The 18,313-nt window shown below is 38.1% G+C and overlaps 4 protein-coding genes across 5 annotated transcripts; all 4 read left to right on the top strand.

Annotated features, from left to right (window-relative positions):
- The first annotated feature begins 7,357 nt into the window (after nucleotides 1-7,357).
- LOC117607073 (uncharacterized) lies at nucleotides 7,358-9,858 on the top strand. The gene is made up of 4 exons (XM_034330311.2): nucleotides 7,358-7,631; nucleotides 7,778-8,229; nucleotides 8,699-9,111; nucleotides 9,193-9,858. Exons 1-4 carry the CDS (start codon nucleotides 7,547-7,549, stop codon nucleotides 9,224-9,226), a joined length of 984 nt encoding a protein of 327 aa, XP_034186202.1. The 5' UTR covers nucleotides 7,358-7,546; the 3' UTR covers nucleotides 9,227-9,858.
- A 978-nt stretch (nucleotides 9,859-10,836) lies between these two features.
- Nucleotides 10,837-11,780, top strand: LOC117607206 (uncharacterized). The gene is made up of 3 exons (XM_034330612.2): nucleotides 10,837-10,989; nucleotides 11,343-11,625; nucleotides 11,707-11,780. The coding sequence occupies exons 1-3, from the start codon at nucleotides 10,917-10,919 to the stop codon at nucleotides 11,726-11,728; spliced, it is 378 nt and encodes a 125-aa protein (XP_034186503.1). The 5' UTR covers nucleotides 10,837-10,916; the 3' UTR covers nucleotides 11,729-11,780.
- Nucleotides 11,781-11,866: 86 nt separating this feature from the next.
- LOC117607162 (uncharacterized) lies at nucleotides 11,867-14,390 on the top strand. 2 transcript variants are annotated; one of them, XM_034330500.2, is made up of 6 exons: nucleotides 11,867-12,140; nucleotides 12,213-12,249; nucleotides 12,342-12,523; nucleotides 12,603-12,840; nucleotides 12,905-13,046; nucleotides 13,108-14,390. In XM_034330500.2, the coding sequence occupies exons 1-6, from the start codon at nucleotides 12,105-12,107 to the stop codon at nucleotides 13,193-13,195; spliced, it is 723 nt and encodes a 240-aa protein (XP_034186391.2). In that variant the 5' UTR covers nucleotides 11,867-12,104; the 3' UTR covers nucleotides 13,196-14,390. The 2 variants fall into 2 exon arrangements, with proteins under 2 accessions (XP_034186391.2, XP_034186383.2); XM_034330492.2 differs by having other exon boundaries at nucleotides 11,877-12,140; nucleotides 12,330-12,523; nucleotides 13,108-14,381.
- LOC117603936 (calaxin-like) lies at nucleotides 13,371-18,152 on the top strand. The gene is made up of 5 exons (XM_034323555.2): nucleotides 13,371-13,377; nucleotides 14,339-14,705; nucleotides 14,839-14,953; nucleotides 15,131-15,384; nucleotides 16,693-18,152. The coding sequence occupies exons 1-5, from the start codon at nucleotides 13,371-13,373 to the stop codon at nucleotides 16,907-16,909; spliced, it is 960 nt and encodes a 319-aa protein (XP_034179446.2). The 3' UTR covers nucleotides 16,910-18,152.
- Nucleotides 18,153-18,313: the final 161 nt, after the last annotated feature.

Genomic DNA, 18,313 nt, shown 5'->3' with positions numbered 1-18,313 from the left:
TCGCTAAATCGGTTCTCTGACTGCTGATCAGATGGTTGGAATAGAAAAGGCATTAAGGAGATGAGGGTGGTTTTATCTATTCTTGTGAAAGTGATTCTTAGATGCTTATATAATAATAAAAGACACCAAGGAAATGGGTTGAAATCAATTGAAGATAACGTAGATTGCGATGGGGATATTATTATTATTATTATTATTCTTGTTGAAATACGCTGGGCATTCAGTCCTCAAGGAACCATTGTACCCAATTGCGATAGGGGTATATCGGTAATAATCGATATGTTTAATTAGCGAGAATTTAATTTGTCTTTGATTCAAGATATCTTAAAATTGAAAATTCTATTTATAAGCAATAAAAATGACTTTAATAGCAAAGTTGTTTACCGGTATCCTTCCTATTCTTAGAAGAGGGTATATATCGGTAATAATCGATATTTTTAATTAGCGAGAATTTAATTTGTCTTTGATTCAAGATATCTTAAAATTGAAAATTCTATTTATAAGCAATAAAAATGACTTTAATAGCAAAGTTGTTTACCGGTATCCTTCCTATTCTTAGAAGAGGGTATATATCGGTAATAATCGATATTTTTAATTAGCGAGAATTTAATTTGTCTTTGATTCAAGATATCTTAAAATTGAAAATTCTATTTATAAGCAATAAAAATGATTTTAATAGCAAAGTTGTTTACCGGTATCCTTCCTATTCTTAGAAGAGGGTATATATCGGTAATAATCGATATTTTTAATTAGCGAGAATTTAATTTGTCTTCGATTCAAGATATCTTAAAATTGAAAATTTTATTTATAAGCAATGAAAACTGATTTTAATAGCAAAGTTATTTACCGGTATTCTTCCTATTCTTAGAAGCAGGTATATATCGGTAATAATCGATACTTTTAATTAGCGAGAATTTAATTTTTCTTCGATTCAAGATGTCTTAAAATTGAAAATTCTATTTATAAGCAATGAAAATTGATTTTATTAGCAAAGTTGTTTACCGGTATCCTTCCTATTCTTAGAAACGGGTATATATCGGTAATAATCGATATTTTTAATTAGCGAGAATTTAATTTGTCTTCGATTCAAGATATCTCAAAATTGAAAATTCTATTTATAAGCAATGAAAAATGATTTTAATAGCAAAGTTGTTTACCGGTATCCTTCCTATTCTTAAAAGCGGGTATATGTCGGTAATAATCGATATTTTTAATTAGCGAGAATTTAATTTGTCTTCGATTCAAGATATCTCAAAATTGAAAATTCTATTTATAAGCAATGAAAAATGATTTTAATAGCAAAGTTGTTTACCGGTATCCTTCCTATTCTTAGAAGCAAAGGAATAGCGAGCACTGCTTATTGTTAATTCAACAGAGCAAGCTCATCCACGCCATTGAACAGGATACGCGTCTAGCAGGATACGCGTTACAGCTAGTATACGATACAAAACACCTGTCTCCTCCGTTTTATCTTGGAAATTTTCAAGATGAACGCAATCCATGGGCGAGATGTAACGCGGTCTTTCAACCCATCCACCTGGTCTTACCTGTTTGCTCTTCGTGATTCGTGTTCAAATAGGAATTGCTACAACACGTGTTTCAGGATCTATCGGGAGTCATCGTCCTTAAACGGGAAAATGATTCGACAAAAGAAAATGATGAAAAAAAAAAAAAAAGAAAAAGAACGAATACGTATACCGGAAATTACCAATGTGTACACGTCAAATCGGTGACGAACAACGTGTTCGTGTGGAAAATATTTCCGTCGCGTGGCGTTTTTTACGCGAGATGAAAATTTTTACAGAAATACTGCATCCGTTCGGCGGCCGTGAGATGTAAAATTATTTGCACGGTCAGAATCATTCTGAGAAACGATCTTGAATTAAACATACACACTAACCAACCGCAGTGATTTCTATTGAATCGTAGATCATCCGGGCAGTGGATTAGAAAATCAAAAAAATTTAAGTACCATACGTGCCTTTGCTAGTAATCCTCTAATTTCTTCCCGGAAACTCGATGCCAGCTTGGGTGTGCCCATTTCCTGCGAACAGACATTGAAATTTAAATTTACATTATTTAATAAAAAAAAAATCACCCCCAAGATTTAACGAATTTTGAAACACAATTAAAATTAAGAAAGGAATCTTTCAAAAGATAGTAGACGTGGAAATAAATTTTTTTAATCAACGTTCGCGTAGACCGGAAGATAGACATCAGGGTTGAAAATGATAATGTCGAACATGTGTCTCGCGATGTCGATGACGAAGGGGATCGAACGTATCGCAGAAACGATACGATTGTCTCACGTTTCGACAGTTGCCGCACGTGAGCAGACGGACGTGTCCGATTCAGTATGCCACTGCGCAGCACGTGTAACTCGACATGATCTTCATCTTGATTCAATGCGCGGGGCTGTCCACGAAAACAGGAGCCACCTTACCTGCTGAGAACCGAGCGATCGTCTGGCACTGCTCGTTTCGCGACAAATAAGCGAACGATCAGCTGCATACCCGATTTATTTCACCGATTCGACAAATTAGATGTCGATCGAATTCGTCTTCGATCGAACAAAAATTCCACCGATCCTTCCAGATTTCAAGAAATCGTTTCTTCCTCCATTGGGTTGGTTAAAGGAGAGTTTGATATTCAGTTTTCATCATCTTCTTGAACGGACGGCTTCATACAAATGCCATCCAGGCATCTTTTATGCATTATTCGTGTTCAAGAACGGGTTAGCATTTTGCACAAGATTAGGTATGTGAACAGAGTTTTCGGGAGAGTTTGTATGGATTAGTGTATTTCTTTCCGTTTTGCCTCTTTAACATTTTTCCCTCGAACCTGATGCATCCTTGCACTCGTTTGTTTCCTTTTTTTTTTTGATGAGAGAGTGCATAGGTATGCAGTTAAGTGATTCGAGAACAATGAACTTTTCTTGAATGTTTCAGAGGACATTTGGAATTTTAATGAAAATTTCGCTATGGCACCGATTTTACCATTCTAATAATAAATCTTACTCCCGATCGATTTTAATATTTCCGAGCTTCCTGTCGTAGCAACCTTTTTCCGCTTCGTCATCCTTGATACCGATAACCGAATATTCATATCGCAGACTTACGTAGGACCATCCGTCGTTCATTACTATTCTGACCCAAATCGAGGCCCCTAATGAGTTGTTAATTAACCGAACGAAACGGTACTGTCCGGTTCCGCTCGAGGATCCTGTCGCAGAGGTTAAACGTTTAGAATTACTACAAGCTTAATCGCTATGAAATAATTCCGCAATTAGACGAGCAAATTAGGTCTTTAATGATTTTTTGGTTAGATTGCAGTTTCCCGGGTAATTGATCTCGATTATTTTATCGGATAAATCAAGTTCGGAGAAGACGATAGGAAGTGTCCCGAGGTCGATATCACGTGGCGTTACAAAGTTATGGCCCTTTTTAAGTTAAGCTAATCTAAGTTAAAGACTAGCTTTTCTAGCTGAGGAAGCTAATTCAAAGGCTAGCTATTCTACCTGATAAGTTCGGTTGGGTTAGGTTAGGTTAGGTTATTTTTTGGATTCGAAATTATCGGAAAATGTTTGAAAAATTGTGATTTTTTAAAATGGCCATAACTTTGTAACACCACGTGATATCGACCTCGGGACACTTCCTATCGTCTTCTCCGACCTTGATTTATCCGATAAAAATAGTCGAGATCAATTACCCGGGAAACTGCAATCCAAGCGATTTTTTGAGAAATGAAACCTATGCTTTCTAGGCTCGAAGTTCAGACGCAGTTGTGACGATGGTGGAAAATGACGGAAAACAATGGAAAACGGCCAAACAAAGGGATTCCTGAAGACGGATGGCTCGTAAGGCTGACGCAGAAACGATCGGACGAACGTTGAATTCCATTATTATGGGACTTGCATCATCGGTTTACATGCGGTGATCTTTGCAATCGCGCGATTGACGAATGGACGCGGATTTTCTGCTTGTTTACGAGCTTTCGCCGATACAAATCCACCTCTCGCACTCTTCGTTCTATTAACCCTTTGCAGCCCAAGCGATTTCCTATGCAGTTCAATTATTTTTCTATCGAAAGGTTCAAGCTTTTTGCTGGAACAGCGTCGAGAAAAAGGAGGGTATGAAGTGTTGTTACTACCCAGAAACGAGTTGTCTTGTATCTAGGCAACTATAGGTCTGGCAGTAGTGTACGCTCGATGAATTTAAACGCGGGAACAATGAACTGATTTCTGTGCCCTCTTCGAACGGGACGATTCGCGAAACGAGATCGTTCACGGGGTCATCGAACCGGGCCACGTATCCCCGAAACAGTTGAGAGAAAATATGCAACTGTGCTTGGAATTTTGTCCAACCAGTCCGTTCTAGGTTCGGGTAATAGAAACTCGTTGATTTATGAATCGTTTATTTTTGGAAGAGAAAAAGATTTTAGAAATGATTCATTTTAATGAAAGTTGAAAACATGCAGGGATAAAGGGATTTTAATATAATGTATATATAACCTCGTTTTACTCCGTTTGTTTATGATAATGCGCCGTGAGAAATGGCAAAGAGTAAGTAGAAAGATGCAACTGAATTGTTGACGAGGCATCGCGAATCCAGCTGCATCCGAGCGGAACGGTCGTTCGTTCTCTGAGCGAGGTAGATGTGCTGGAGACCGTTTTGCGTCGCCTGGTCACGCTCGAAAATACGATATGCGTGACTTGGAAAACGGTGCGTTTCGAGGTTGATTCATGAAATCGTACGAATTCATGAAGTATTCACGGCCTGATAGCGGTACACCGACCAGACGATTCCACCGCAGACGAATTTATCTCTTGGACGAACGGAAATTAATCAATTCCTTTCTTTATCATTAAGGATTTAGTATATTTGTCAAGCGTTTGGCTGCAATTTACGCTTTTTTTAGCTAAAAGAGTAAGGATGGGGGGAGGAACCACGACGTAGGATTTTCTTGAATAAGGGTAAGGATGGGGGCAGGAAGTAATCACTATTTACGTAGGCTTTTCTTAGTTAAGGGTAAGGATGGGGCAAGGGAGCACCCACTATTTGCCTTTGCTTCTGGGAGAGCTTAGAGCTTAGAATTTTTGGAGAACTTAGGACCAATAGGGAGCCTAGGGTCGAGAGCCTGCAGTGGTCCTAAGGAGAGCATAGAACCTAAGAGTCTAGAACCTAGAGGCTAGAGGCTAGAATCCAAGAGCATAGAGCCTAAAATTTAACAGTCTAGAGCCTAGAATTTAAGAGCATAGAGCCTAAAATCTAAGAGCCTAGAGCCTAGAAGCTAAGAACCTACAGTCTAACAGCCTAGAATCTAAAAGCCTAGAACCTAAGAGCCTAGAGCTTAGAGCCTAGAGCCTAAAATCTAAGAGCCTAGAGCCTAGAATCTAAAAGCCTAAAGCCTAGAATCTAAGATCCTAGATCCCTGAGTCTAGAGCCTAGAGTCTAGAGCCTTAGAGCCTAGAGCCTAGAGTCTAGAACCTAGAGCCTAGAACCTAGAGCCTAAAGCCTAGCACCTAAGAGCCTAGAGCCTAGAATCTAAGAGCCTAGATCCCTGAGTCTAGAGCCTAGAGTCTAGAGCCTTAGAGCCTAGAGTCTAGAGCCTAGAATCTAGAACCTAGAACCTAGAACCTAGAACCTAGAACCTAGAACCTAGAGCCTAGAGCCTAGAGCCTAGAATCTAAGAGCCTGGAATCTAAGAGCCTGGAATCTAAGAGCCTAGAATCTAAGAGCCTAGTGCCTAGAATTTAAGAGCCTAGAACCTAGAATCTAGAGCTTAAAGCCTAATGCCCAGATCCTAGAGCCTAGAGTCTACGATCCTAGACCCTAGAGCCCAAGGGGAGCCTACAACCTAGAGCCTAAACCCTTTGGAGAACCTAGAAGCAAGAGGAAGCCTAGGGTCAAGAGTCTAAAGCCTAAGGACCTAAGAACCTAAGTCGAGCCTGGGGTTTAATTAATTATACAGAACTAAAATTTCTCCTTTTTAGCAGAAAAACCGAGGAAGGGACAGTGACACGCGAAGGCGGATCTGTCTGCGGTTGTTTAAAATTCAGACCACGATCGTCTCGGCCACCGCCATTGGACTCTTACGGACTTTTGATCATCCCCAAGAATTATCGTCGCCTCTGACCAGTCATACCCGCAGACGTTCGAGTGTGTATGACTGACATAATGTTAATATTAACGGGTTACGTCAAAGAGACGTCATTAACCGTACCGGGTGATGGTGATTGCAAAACTACATCCGCAACCTTCTAGCGACAAAAATAGCCACTTGATCGATGGTGCATCGATTGAAAATAATCTGCCATCGAAAAACTTCCTGTCTCAATCTTATTCTGTGCAAGGAATAATTTATGAATAATTGGAACGTATCGTCATCTAATAAGGGATAATTCAACCCCCTAGGTAAACGGATGACATTCGTGGAAGAAAGGGGTCATGGAATGGTAGAAAAGGGAGAGAATAAAAATTCTGGTAAGACCATGGTGGAGAGAATCAGTGGAAAGCATCGTTCCTTGGATCCAGCCTATTTATAGAACGATTGAAAATGTATGAACCTCTATGTTATTCTGACGTTAGATCCTTTTTATCAGGCTACGATCTCAGTGAATCATAATCAATCAGTCTGATCTTAGAAAAGAAAAGGAAATTGTCCACATTGATTCTTGTCGTCGTTTATCAAACTGTATGTTCATTGACGTCGTTCGTTGCTTCTTATTCCTATTGTTCATCTTAAATTAAATTTACAAAAATCAATCACTCTTGCGATGCTGATTCTTAATCCTTGAGGTATATATAGTACACTCAGATACTAAATTATTATTATTAATTACATTCTAATGTAATGTAATTGAATTAGAATGTAGGGGGTCAATGGAGAAATACAGTCCCATATATGTATATTATCTTGGAATTCCCAAAATTCCTAATTTCAGAATTTTAATTAAATTGAAGTTCACGTTCAAGCTCCATATTTGAATTTACATACATCCTCGTTCTACGTGTCCGAAAATTTCCAACAATAAAATGGCCTTCATCAAGGATACCACGTGCTGCAAGGCGATCAATCGAATTTAGAGGGATCGCAATTAATGCGTTCGATTCAACATGGATCCAATCAAAAATGACGATCACGTATCGTTGAACGATGCGCACGTTTGCGTTACGACGATTCTGTTGGGTACGAGGCAACCACCTGACGAACGATGGTGGGGAACCAGAGGGGTACCATATCCCCGTTCTTCTGTCTTGGATCCGACCGATCCATCCCATAGCCTGTGTCATCGTTCGCCCATCCCATCCCATCCCCCTTCGTGATCCTAGCTCCTGGTATAAAAGCAATTGCGCATTCGAGGATACCAGCATCGTGCAAAAAGTCCGCGAACCAGGTAGACCCAGCTAATAAAACCAGGTGTCCAGTGCTTCCATTATTCACGAGTCACCATTGGTTACCGGAAACAACGGTGTTCCGAAGGAAGATTCGTTCCAAGGAGTTATATCTGCTTAATTGGAGTTTAATTATCGTACGGTCTTCGAGGATGGCGCAGTGGATGAGCTTCGTCCTGCTCGTCGTGGCGACGACGATCGCTGTGACGGAGTCTAGGGCTATTCCTGCCGAGCCTAGTAAGTATTTTTACCGCACTGGATAATCCGTTAAAACCATCGGTTGTCTATTTAAAATCTAATCATGAATCTTTGGCTAATAAAATTAGCCATCCAAGTGGCTAAGAAAATTTCAATTCCATTTTCATTTAATTTTCCTACCAAAGTTTCAGTAATGTTAGACCCGTACGGCAACCCCATAGTCTTCCTCCGCGAGAAGAGGACAGCGGTCCACCCGTACCCTCACAGAGCCATGATGTTCACCGGCTACTACAGACCGGTGCGACGGTCTAATCACGCTGGCCAAGCGACAGGTGTGTTCGCCCAAGGTAACGCGGTGAGCGGGGAGGCCTTCTTCGGTGGCATGCAGGCGCCACACTTGAAGAACGGCCCGGAACCGATCGAAGAACCGGAAGTCTCCAGCGCGGAGGCCCAAGCTGCGCCGGAGCCTGAACATACTTACGACGAGCAGGAGCAAACTCAGGTGCAGGAACACGAAGGTTACCAGCCGGAGGAGCACCATCATTATCATCAGGAGGAGGGACATTATCCTCAAGAAGAGGAACAGCATCATCAGGAAGAAGAGGAACATCAAAAGCAACATTTACCTCCTGCTCAGGTAAAATAAATTTCATTTAGAAATAGGGTGAAGGTTTTTGAAAGTTTAATTTAGAAATAGGGTGAAGGTTTTTGAAAATTTAATTTAGAAATAGGGTGAAGGGTTTTGAAAATTTGATTTAGAAATAGGGTGAAGGTTTTTGAAAATTTAATTTAGAAATAGGGTGAAGGGTTTTGAAAATTTGATTTAGAAATAGGGTGAAGGTTTTTGAAAATTTGATTTAGGAATAGGGTGAAGGTTTTCGAAAATTTAATTTAGAAATAGGGTGAAGTTTTTGAAAATTTGATTTAGAAATAGGGTGAAGGTTTTTGAAAGTTTAATTTAGAAATAGGGTGAAGGTTTTTGAAAGTTTAATTTAGAAATAGGGTGAAGGTTTCTGAAAATTTGATTTAGAAATAGGGTGAAGGTTTTTGAAAGTTTAATTTAGAAATAGGGTGAAGGTTTTTGAAAATTTGAAAATTTTATACAGGAACAACCGGAACCGGAACCAGCCCCAGTGTACACCACAGAGGCAGCTCCGGTGACTCCAGCAGAGGAGCCTGTTCACACGGTCCCAGAAGTGGTTACTAATCGTCCAAAAGTTCAACAAGGAAAGAAAACTAAGAAGACACCGGTAGTAGTGGAGGAGGAAGACGACGACGAAGAATACGACGATGAACCATCGGTTCCTTTCATTCCTTTCAAGGGAAATCGTCGCCGACAAAATTACCCGAATTTGAATAACTTCTTCCCGATGGTGTTCAGCTTTCCTGGAGGATCATCCCGGTCTGGAGCCCCGGGATCTCCACCAGGAGCGGTGACTGCGATCGCTAATAGTTATTCTACTGCTAAAGGAGGTGTTGCTAGTTCAATAGCAACCGCTTACGGCGGATCTCCTAATGGGTAAGCTTAATTAATTCAAATACCTTTCATCTATTTTCTAATCTTCAAGATTTCAACGGGTCATAATGATTGTTTCGACAGGAAAAAACGACCTGCACCGACGTCCGAGGAATAAACGAGGCTAGACGGGTGAGCTGCCTCTCGATACCGTTAAAATCAATATTCCACGCAACATTAATATGCAGACAGGACAGACCTCTTTTAATCGCCAAGGCGGTGAAAAAGCGACCAGATAATCGCCTGATTGTGAGAGAAACAGAGAAGAGGTCCTTAGATTTAACTCTTGTCTCGTGAAACAAGTAGAGGTACTTAATCAAATTATGCCAACCCTTTACGATCACCTATTATTATAATTAAGTTAATTATAATTGATTAATCTTAAATTCAAAAATGTTTCTCTTATGAAAAATCGATATTTTATCATTAGGATAATTAATTTCATTTTTAATCATTAGATTCTTAGCTCGTAAGGTGAGGATTTTTAATAATAAATCAAACGGACAAGTGCAATATTAAGTCGATCGTTGAAAGGGTTCGCATCATTGTTGAAACGTTACTGCCATAAATTTTAGACGAGAAATCGATCGAAACTGATCACGCGATTGTAGTATAGCTCGTAGATCTGCGTTAGAGAATAGCTTGCGAATCCTCAGCATTGCTGAGGTTCCATGATAAATTCTATCGAGAATTATTGTTACTGCCGAATGTTAGGATTATTTTCAAAATAAAAAGAAACGATCAATCTTATTCGATTGTAATTTTCTCTATCCTCTCACTTTCCTATATTTCAAATGGTTCATTTTCTAACGAAATCTATTTTTAACTTTTTATTATATTTGAAAAACAAAGTCAGAGAGCAAAGCACTCAAATTCAAAGTCAAACACTTTTAGGATGCTGAAGAGGACGGTTTTACCACTGACGTAATTAGGGAGAAGAACGTGAAACGCGACACGAAGGAGCTCGAATTGATTCGGCAAACATACGTGTTAGACGGAATCGTCTCGTTCTATCCTTGAAATTATGTGTACAAAACAATTAGTCATATAATTCTTACATTGACAACACTGGTGTGATTCATTGTACGCATGTTTCACGTTATCGTGGAATCTTTCTGCTCTACGATTTCAAAATTTCCTGCGACCCATTGTCATTGCCAGACAACGATTATAGTACAATAATGGTAAAATAATTTTTGTTTTTTAACATACTGTCCGGAGGTGGAATTTTCTATAACCACTTTAATTTATCGTTTGATGCGATGACTCTGATTGCAACAGTTTGCATAAATTATTATAAATAATAGTGACGAAGCCTGGTGCATCGTGGCCTTCGAAGTAGATATCCTTAAAATGATATGAATAAAACATTATTGAAGAACACTTGATTTTTTAAATGCAATAATCAGCTCTAAATATAAACGCTGATGAAGATGAAGAAACACAGACGAATAAAACAGAGCAGATCTAAATAAGATTAAAGTGAAAAATGAAAGACATTTCTTTTTCTACTTTATCGTTCACAAAGAAATATTGAAATATTGCTGTATCATCGTTACTTTATTGTTCATTCTTGAAAATCGTCTGCATACCAAACCGTGTCCATCACCTTCACGAAAGACAAGGATCGTCCGTGCTAATGAGATACGACGATTCTCAGTGAAGAATACTCGTTTTGTATCTGTTGGGGCATCCCAGAACGTTCGCGGTTACATTATATAAAGGATCGACCTCTTGATCTCCGCATAGTCATTTCACACTCGATCCTCGAGGGAGTTTGTTATCCGAACAGCGAGTCGCCGGAAAACATGGGGAAATTCGTCCTGATAGCGTTCGCTGCCATCCTGGCGATCGCCTTTGCCTATCCAGCTTCCGAACAAGGTATCAAAAATTTCCAAATTTCTAAATAATTTAGAAGTGACAAATTTTGAAGGCAGTGGAATAATTTTTGTCTATTTTTAAATTGAGGCTCCGTGTTAACTTTAGTATTTATATTAGAAGAAGTCAAGAAAATATAGAATTTTTCTTAATCTTTTTAATGCATAAATTTCATAAATTTTCTATTTGATTCTTGAAAATACATAAACTGATTAACATCTCGAATGGTATCAAATGCGCTTTGTTAGTACGATGATTGATCTTTTAACGTACATACTTAGCGATCATTAACACCTGTCACAAATTATTACCTCAGAATCTGAAAATCATTCTAAACACTCGAACTTTAATTCTAGAAACGTCGTTGCCGAGGATGGCAAGAGAAGCAAAGGCAGATCCACATCATGGTGGTGTGGGTGGTTTGGGTGGCGTGGGTGGTTTCGGTATCATTGGTGGATTTAAAGTAGGTGGTTTCGGTGGTTACGGGCATGGTTATCCTTATCGCGGCTATGGACACGGATACGGTGGTCATGGATATGGTGGTCATGGACACGGTCATGGATACGGTGGTTACCCTAGTTACGGTGGTGGTTATGGTGTTCCATATGGAAGCGCATCCTATGCTAGTGCGCAAGCTGGGTAAATACCCTTTCATTTATCAATTATTAAAATAAAATCCTCAGATTTAATTAGAAATTCACAATTTTTTCTCTATTACAGCTCTATTGGATTTGGACGATAAGGAATTAGAATTTTGAATAAATATATTTGTACAATAAATTTTTCTACTATTATTCCCGAACGAATTTTATTTCTTTAACATCCCTATTTCATTTAATCCTTTCATCACCTGAATCTAAATGAACCATTTTAATTAGCAGCAAAGAATATTCTAGTTCGCAATAAGTTTACACATCTCGATGTAAGTTAACTGTGGGTTCGATTTCATTCGGATGTTTGGGAAAAATGTTTAAGAAACATAGCATACCGTTGTTCATTTAATCAAGCAACATCAGTGCTATAAAATCGACTGCTCTATCAGAGGCATTCATTTAACGCAACACCATCGTTGACCATTGATTCTTTCGTAATTATTCAAGATAGAGGGTGATCAAACGATGAAGTGTCTAGTGATTTTTTTAATTACTCTGCAAGTGAGTTTAATTGAAAATCGAAAATTTATGTTTTTCTTAAAAATCGTTTTTAAAACTTTATTTGTGTTACAGTTTCACTATGGGTTGTTCGCTAAATTGGAATCGAAAGGTAAGGAAGGACAGCTGCATAAATTAATTTTTAATTAATTAACCTGTTGCACGGTGTCTTTTGCTTTTTTTTAAATGAAGAAAATCAAACAGAGGTGGACCAACAGAGAAGCGCCCGAGTGCACAGGGTTTCAGAATACCCTGAAGGTCTCCTTACGAAGTACACCCTAGGATCGTCTGAACAATTTTCATCAGGAACTCAGAAGATTCTTCAGACATTTTCAGAGAAACTTCAATCTACCCTTCCGGATTTAAATGATCTCATTCAACGCGAGGCAAGTGAATGTTTTTAAAAATTATTTAATTTTAATATTTAAGATTTATCATTCAAGATCATTGAACTTGGTAATCCAGGCACAGCTGTTCAAAGAATTGAATGGTATTCTGAAAGAACTGCCTCGAGAGGAAGCGAATAAATTGAAGAACGTTGATCTCGCGATTAACGAGATGACGGATATATCTTCATCAGCGACGTTCACTAAATCATTACTGAGGAATGCTAATCATCTGAATAATAATCTCCTAAATTCACCGGAGGAGTTAGACATTTATCATCAAGATGGTCAGGATGACGAGAAGCAGACAAAGTCAAGTAATTGTAAAATTAATAATGACTCCCATTGTTAAGAATAAAAGTAAGAAATTATTTTTCTTAGGATCATCAGTCTCACAAATTGAATCAACAAATGACGTGGAATTGAAAGCAGTTAAGAACATTGCTCAGTACTTGGACAACGTATTAATAGAAATCCAGAATCACATAACTTATGTTCGTGGTGTGTTCGAGAAACTCTGCAGGTAAATAATGGGAAATTATTGAAAAAATTAAAAATTTGCTAACAGGATTTCAACGTTCCAGGAAACATCATCCCTTCACTCGATTAAATGGAAATAATATGGCGAAATTTGCATCGATGAATCAACCTAAGAAAGTTTCTATATTTTAAAATCATTATTCACTATATTTTTTTTCAAAAATATATTATTGTATCTTAATTAATAAATATCGGTATAATTAAATTATTATTCTTATACCGAAAGTGTCTGAATCATCTGAATCACGAGGGGTTATTGATGGCTACGTGTAACAATACTACCTTTATTTAAGAAGTTTGATCGATTATGTTTGGTAACCGTTGACGACTAAGGAAGAACCGTCGCATTCCTAGTATTTACTCCTTTTTTCCAGGTAAGTTTATTGTTAACACGATTGTTAGGAGGAAATTCTTATCAAATTGGATACCGCCGTAGAGAACGTAATAAAACTAGGGAGAAACTCTCGAAAACGTACCGATCTTGTGCACGGTAAGAAACTTTCCACGTTTCCTCTGTAACGAGTTTCCGGCACGCGTTGAGTAGTTCTCAATTTTGCCAGGGTATACGGTTCGAATAATGTTGCACTTTCTGAGCTGCTAAAATCTAGGACAAAGTTTCTAGATAAATGGTACACGTGCACAGATAACGAGAAGGTGAATGGAAATGTAGATCACGCAAGGAGATTCAATCTCTATTGACTCAACGAGTTCAAATTTCTATGCAAATAGGGATTGCAATTTCGATGCATACTAAAGAGATTGTTTGGTAAATTGAAAAAATTTTATCGACGTAAATATAAATGAATAAATCACGAAAGGAATGATACCTAATAATAAGAACACCCCAGGGAAAATAAATATAATTTATGGGAAAAGAATGAAAATTATTGCAATTCATCAAGTCAGATTTCAATCAGCTTTTCCACGATGAAAAGATACTTAATATTAATATTTCTACAGTAGCGGCTGTAGAATTTAATTTCCAATCGAAAACGATGAATTGCATGTTATTGATCAATCGATCCGTAACCATAGCTTCTTTACTATTCGCGCGATCAATTTCCGTTCGTGTTATGGTTTCTATAATTAGAACGAAGAAATAGGTAATTTTAACGAGCTTGAGAGCTACCTGATGTTTCCCTTTCGTGAATAATTAACTTACAGTAATTTACTACAACCCTTTTGAAGAACATAGCTAATTAAACTCGTATTTTAGGAAATAAAAAAGATTGATCTAAATTTTCTTTCAAATTTGAATCTCAAATAAATTCAAAGAAAATTTACTCTTTGATCTACTCACGAATTCCAGAAGAATGTCCGACGATCGCAGCCTCTCGTCGAGCGCGAAGCCTCGAATGGAACGCGGGAAGAGCGTCGGCGTCGGCGTCGGCGTCGGCGTCGGCGCCGCTGGTACAAGCGCCGCGAACCTTCGCGCCGGGGCGACGCTGATGAAAAGCGTCTCGATCTTCTTGATGAGCGGTCGCAAAGCTTCCGTGAATTCGAAGAGGCAAACTTCCGGTAGCCCGAAGCACGAGCTTCGAAAGAGGCACCGTAGAAGAATGCCGGAAGTTGGGGCTACCAGGAATTCCGCGCACACGGTCAAATTAATTGAATCGTTGAAGAGGAAGACCAGATTCTCGTGGCAAGTATTCTGAAACAAAATTAGAATAAATTTGTTAGAAAAAAAAGAAAAAACAAGAAAATTTATAATTGAAATCATTTTTTGATTAACAATAGTATTAAATTAATAAATGAACGATTTTTAATTAACGCAGGTCTGAATTGGATAATTTATGCAAGCTGTACAAGAAGCTAACTAATTCTAGTCAGCAACAAGTAGGGCAATCGGTTATCACTTCTAGAAGATCTCAACCGAATCAAGTTATAGAGGTAGTGACACTTATCACTGTTTTAAATCGCGTGCGTGAGACTGCCATTATGTCTTCGAAGAGACATGCGATCCACACGATTCCCTTTTCACAGTGTCAATCCATTGAACGTCTCCGTTTCTCAATCATACCCTTGCGAATAAATTAGATGAAGTTAATTTTGGAAAATTTCATTCAGGGTATCGACAGAAACATTTTTCGAGACCTTCTACACAATACTTTCAAAGTGATCACAGAGGATACATTGGTGGAGCGTATATTTTGCTGCTGGGATCGAGAGAACGAAGGAATCATCAGATTAGAACCATGGATCATGGGTTTGGATCTGTATCTCCGTGGCAGTCTACGCGAGAAGATTGAATTTTGTTTCAAAGTCTACGATCTCAATAACGATGGGTTCATCACCAAAGACGAGATATTTCAATTGTTCAAGTAACTGTCTGATGTTTCATTCGCTCTTTACATAGTTTATGCTACTGTACACCTTGCACTCTGCTTAATTTACACTTCGGGTTTTACTATGCATTTAAAAACTGTGAATTGTATTTAAATATCATTTTTGAATTTAAATTTGAACGAGCGTTTAAAATGGGTACTCATTGTCATCTAGCGGTGACTAAGAAAATTAATATGACTTCAAAGGGGTAGGGTATACGCTTATTTTTTATCATAGCGCCATCTATACAAAAATGGCTCAAACTACTCAACGACTTATCGATCGATTTTCTTTTCTTTTCTTTTTTTATTATTAAAGGAAGAAAACCTCTTTGGGCTACTTGAAGCCCATCAGAGTTTAGTTATCAGGTAGATACTTAGAACCTTAAGTCTAGTATTAAGCAGTAAGTCTCAATCAACTTTTTGAAACAGGGGAACACTAGCGCTCCCTATCGGAACGCAGCGGAAGCTTCTGACAATTTAGGGATCATATCTTTTTTTAAATATAAATTTGCAATAATTATTTTAATGATTTTTCGGTCTTGTGCTGATTCTAACCGATTTCTTAATAAAAGAAGACTAGAAAGGAGTCGAAATTATGCCTTTACAGTTGGCAGGTTATACCTGTAGTCACTGGATTGATAGTGCTTCTCTATTTTTCATAATTTCCTAGCATTTTTTAGGGCAGAGCAATCAAAATTCATGCAAAAACGTAATCTACATAGCGTTATTAAAGAATTAACATCAAAAAACGTAAATCTACGGGTTCCTTTCATTAAATATTAACACTTCCTATTTGGATTTTACTGGTGCTTGATTTTTTGACTGTTTAGAGCTCGTGGGACACTTTATACCACTAACATACTTTCATAAATAATTTTGGAAGGTCTTTACTGTGATAAAAGTATCAGAAATTGAAAAATAAACACGTTACTTACTTTAAAACAATACAATCTTTCAGCACTTACAAACACCATACCACTATTTGGACTGCCGTTAGTACCACCGTTTTGCCGCTATGTGACGCTAGTGTTTCTATGTCCATAAAATGAACTTTTTTAAAATTTCGTAATTAACGCCTCTAGGAACAAACAAAGCCATTTAATCGATTCCTTTGAGATTATAGACTATCATTCTTGCTCCAAACAGGCTCAAAAACCGCTTATTTTGCTAAAAAACGGAATTTTCTATTTCATTAGTTCCACTATTTGCCGCTAGATGGCGCTAGCAGTACCATTCTTTTTAAACGCGCGCTTACATTTGAATTTAAAAACGCAGTTGATGAACGTTGTTTTCTACTTGTAGAAACTGTTTAATGAAGCAACCAGGAGAGGAAGATCCTGATGAAGCTGTCAGAGATTTATCCGAAATGGCTTTGAAGAAACTGGACGTCGATCGGGACGGGAAAATCTCTTTTCAGGATTATAAAGTGGCTGTGACGGAAGAACCTTTGCTTCTCGAAGCTTTCGGACAGTGTTTAATGACAGACGAGAATCGTGCTTCTGTTTTAGCCACGTTATAATCATGAATTTATCTTGAGGATCTCTAAAATACATTCTAAAATAATTAAACAACTAATTAGCGATAGCCGATGGATTCGTAATCATGGCACCTGCCGTTTATTAAAAACAAATTCGATAGTAATCGTAATTACAAACAGTAATAATATTAATAATAATAATAATCATATAATAATAATATAATAATAGCATAATTACAAAATACGCTCGAAATCTGGCTTTCTTACAGCGTGTTTGCTGGATCAGTCTTAACCCTCGGATTACCAAGCATCGAAATCACTTTATCTATCTCTCTTATTTCCTTTGTCTTTCATTGCGAAATCTGTCTCGTTCGAGAGAAAAGAAAAAATATCGATCGAACACGATTGATCTTCGAGCGATAACCCGAAGGCTAATTAAACTAATGAAACCGTTCTAGAGGTATGTTACACAGTGATGCAAAGGGGTTTATTTATTCATCATCGTCTCTTTCCCGTGTTATCTGAAAAAATTGACATCTTTCTGCACGCGCAACAAAATATCATCGGTTCACTTCGTCGCGGTACTTTCGGTTATCTAGGACCCGTGCCGCGACCTCAAGGTTCCTTTTCACGGATACGCTTGTGTACCTTTGTGTGTATTGTGTCTGTGTGTATATATATATATTTCTTTTCATTTATTTAATTTAATCTTTCATTTATATATATATATATTCTGTTATAATTAATATACACGCAACGAGCTTGTATTCGCAGATAGCATCGCGAATCAATCGCATCTTCTTTGTACGATACGATCACCGGAAATAGAGGTGCTGGGAAGTATGGGTAGATTGTACCAAGGTAATTCCACTGGATTTTTGTCAAATAATCCTGTTTTCTTATACGATGCACACTTGCCGTTTTCTATGGGAACGTTCGATACTGAACTTCGTTTTGTACATTTACACTTTGTGCTCGGGATTTCTTCTGTTATACTTAAGACAGTGTCTTTCGGCGCAGATATGGATAGAAAAAAAAAGAATTTACGCGGAAAAGTAACGTGGAGATAAGAGAGTACATTGGCATTTGCATTCATTTAGCGCTGCATTTCCCTAAAGATGCACCCACCCTATCGTTAACTCGCCCCTCGCCAATATACTCGCAATTTCAAGTACCTATATCTTTGCGTACCGTAGAAAAACACTGACTTAAGGTGTCGGTTAATTGGTACACGAAAAAACCAAGCGATTTATTCGACAAAAATTCAAGCCACATTTCAGATACATATATATAATATTACAGCTTTACAGAGGTCGTAAATTGATTCTCGATGGAAGCTGCGAACACTGGTGTACATACGATAAGACGCGCTCCAACGGAAACGAGCGAGGCTGACTTTTATGCGCGAATAACAAAATAAACGATCCACGTTCGTTTCGTCGGAGC

This window comes from Osmia lignaria, chromosome 9 (genome assembly GCF_051020975.1).
Source record: "Osmia lignaria lignaria isolate PbOS001 chromosome 9, iyOsmLign1, whole genome shotgun sequence".
Taxonomy (NCBI): domain Eukaryota; kingdom Metazoa; phylum Arthropoda; class Insecta; order Hymenoptera; family Megachilidae; genus Osmia; species Osmia lignaria.
The sequence above is the reverse complement of the archived record's forward strand: the minus strand, read 5'-3'. Positions and strand labels throughout refer to the sequence as shown.